This window comes from Procambarus clarkii, chromosome 26 (genome assembly GCF_040958095.1).
Source record: "Procambarus clarkii isolate CNS0578487 chromosome 26, FALCON_Pclarkii_2.0, whole genome shotgun sequence".
Classification (NCBI taxonomy): Eukaryota; Metazoa; Arthropoda; class Malacostraca; order Decapoda; family Cambaridae; genus Procambarus; species Procambarus clarkii.
Window position 1 is genome coordinate 13,117,224 of NC_091175.1, and position 1,763 is coordinate 13,118,986.

General features: G+C 48.5%; 1 protein-coding gene across 1 annotated transcript; it reads left to right on the forward strand.

Annotated features, from left to right (window-relative positions):
- Positions 1-458: 458 nt before the first annotated feature.
- LOC138368728 (rhoptry surface protein CERLI2-like) lies at positions 459-1,088 on the forward strand. The gene has a single exon (XM_069331451.1). It carries the CDS (start codon positions 459-461, stop codon positions 1,086-1,088), a length of 630 nt encoding a protein of 209 aa, XP_069187552.1.
- The last annotated feature ends 675 nt before the right edge of the window (positions 1,089-1,763 follow it).

Consider the following 1,763-nt stretch of genomic DNA (forward strand, 5'->3'; position numbering starts at 1 on the left):
CTGGTGGACCAAACTCTCACAAGTCGAGCCTGGCCTCGGGCCGGGCTTGGGGAGTAGAAGAACTCCCAGAACCCCATCAACCAGGTATCAACCAGGTATTACACACAGCCTATGCGGCCTTGACCTGAAGTTGCCACCTAAAAAAAAAAATCACAAAATAAGAATAGAGAAAGTTTAAAAGTACGAGACGAGACTGATCTCAGAACTGAGAAGACTCGGTTACGCGGAGAGTCTTCTTCTCGACATTGAAGGAAAGAAGAAACTGAGAAGATATGATAACAATCTATAAACAAATCCACAAGGGCCGTGTCGAGGATTCGAACCTACGTCCGAGATCATCTCAGACGCTGCCTTAATCGACTGTGGATTTGTTTATTGATGCATCACGCTATTGTGATTTCTTTGTGTAATATCTATAGTAAATATAGTAAGGGGGAATTCAAAGGGTGATAGAGGCAATGTTGCAAATGAGAAACGGTAGGACCAGGAGCCACGGATCTAAGCTGGAGACACACGAGCTGGAGACACACGAGCTGGAAACACACGAGCTGGAAACACACGAGCTGGAGACACACGAGCTGGAGACGCACGAGCTGGAGACGCACGAGCTGGAGACGCACGAGCTGGAGACGCACGAGCTGGGGACGCACGAGCTGGGGACGCACGAGCTGGAGACACACGAGCTGGAGACACACGAGCTGGAGACGCACGAGCTGGAGACGCACGAGCAGGAAATGCACGAGCTGGAGACGCACGAGCTGGAGACGCACGAGCTGGAGACGCACGAGCTGGGGACGCACGAGCTGGGGACGCACGAGCTGGGGACGCACGAGCTGGGGACGCACGAGCTGGAGACACACGAGGTGGAGACGCACGAGGTGGGGACGCACGAGCTGGGGACGCACGAGGTGGAGACGCACGAGCTGGAGACGCACGAGCTGGAAACGCACGAGCTGGAGACGCACGAGGTCGAGTCTGAGAGTTACAGTAAGTGGAATGGGCTACCAGAAAAGATTGTCCAGGCGAGCTCAATAAGCAACTTTGAAGGGAAATATGGCAGTAAACATGTCGCAGCTCGGGCCAAGTAAGACCATGCCGTAGCTCAGTCGATTAAGGCAGCGTCTGGGATGCTCTCAGACGCGGGTTCGAATCCTCATAACGGCCCTTGTGGGTTTGTTCATGGCAGTAAACACGAGGAATTATATATTACAGTATTCTGTAATATATCATTTTAATCAATATTGACAGCACTTTGGATACCATAATGGATTTCGTAGACCATAGCTAGACCTCTGACCACTTCAGTAGGTTTTGGACAAGGTAATTGGACTTCGGTTAGCGTAACTGGTCTGAAGAACTGTAACTAGTTGATGGCACCAAATTGGCCCCGTGGCTTTGTGGCTTTAGAATTAAATTCTTGTGGCTTTAAAATTAAATTACAGATGGTTCCAATAATCTTTTCCCCTTCAGCCAATGACAGCCCACGTAATACTTTGTAGTACCAACAGCGTTGTTTGTTATTCGCTTGTAAAGGTCTACCCGAGTACATATCTCTGAATCATTCCTAATCTCGATATCCTTCAAGATTAGGAATGATATCGTCATATCCTAATTTTTATATTCTTGATATCAAGACGGCATCTTGATATCCTAAGCTGTTATAGCACGGATATTAGACACTATTGTTCGTGTGATCTTAAGGGAGTATTCTCTGGTTAGTTTAGTAATTTATTATGCACCCTATACTCATCCCGTGGGCGGTG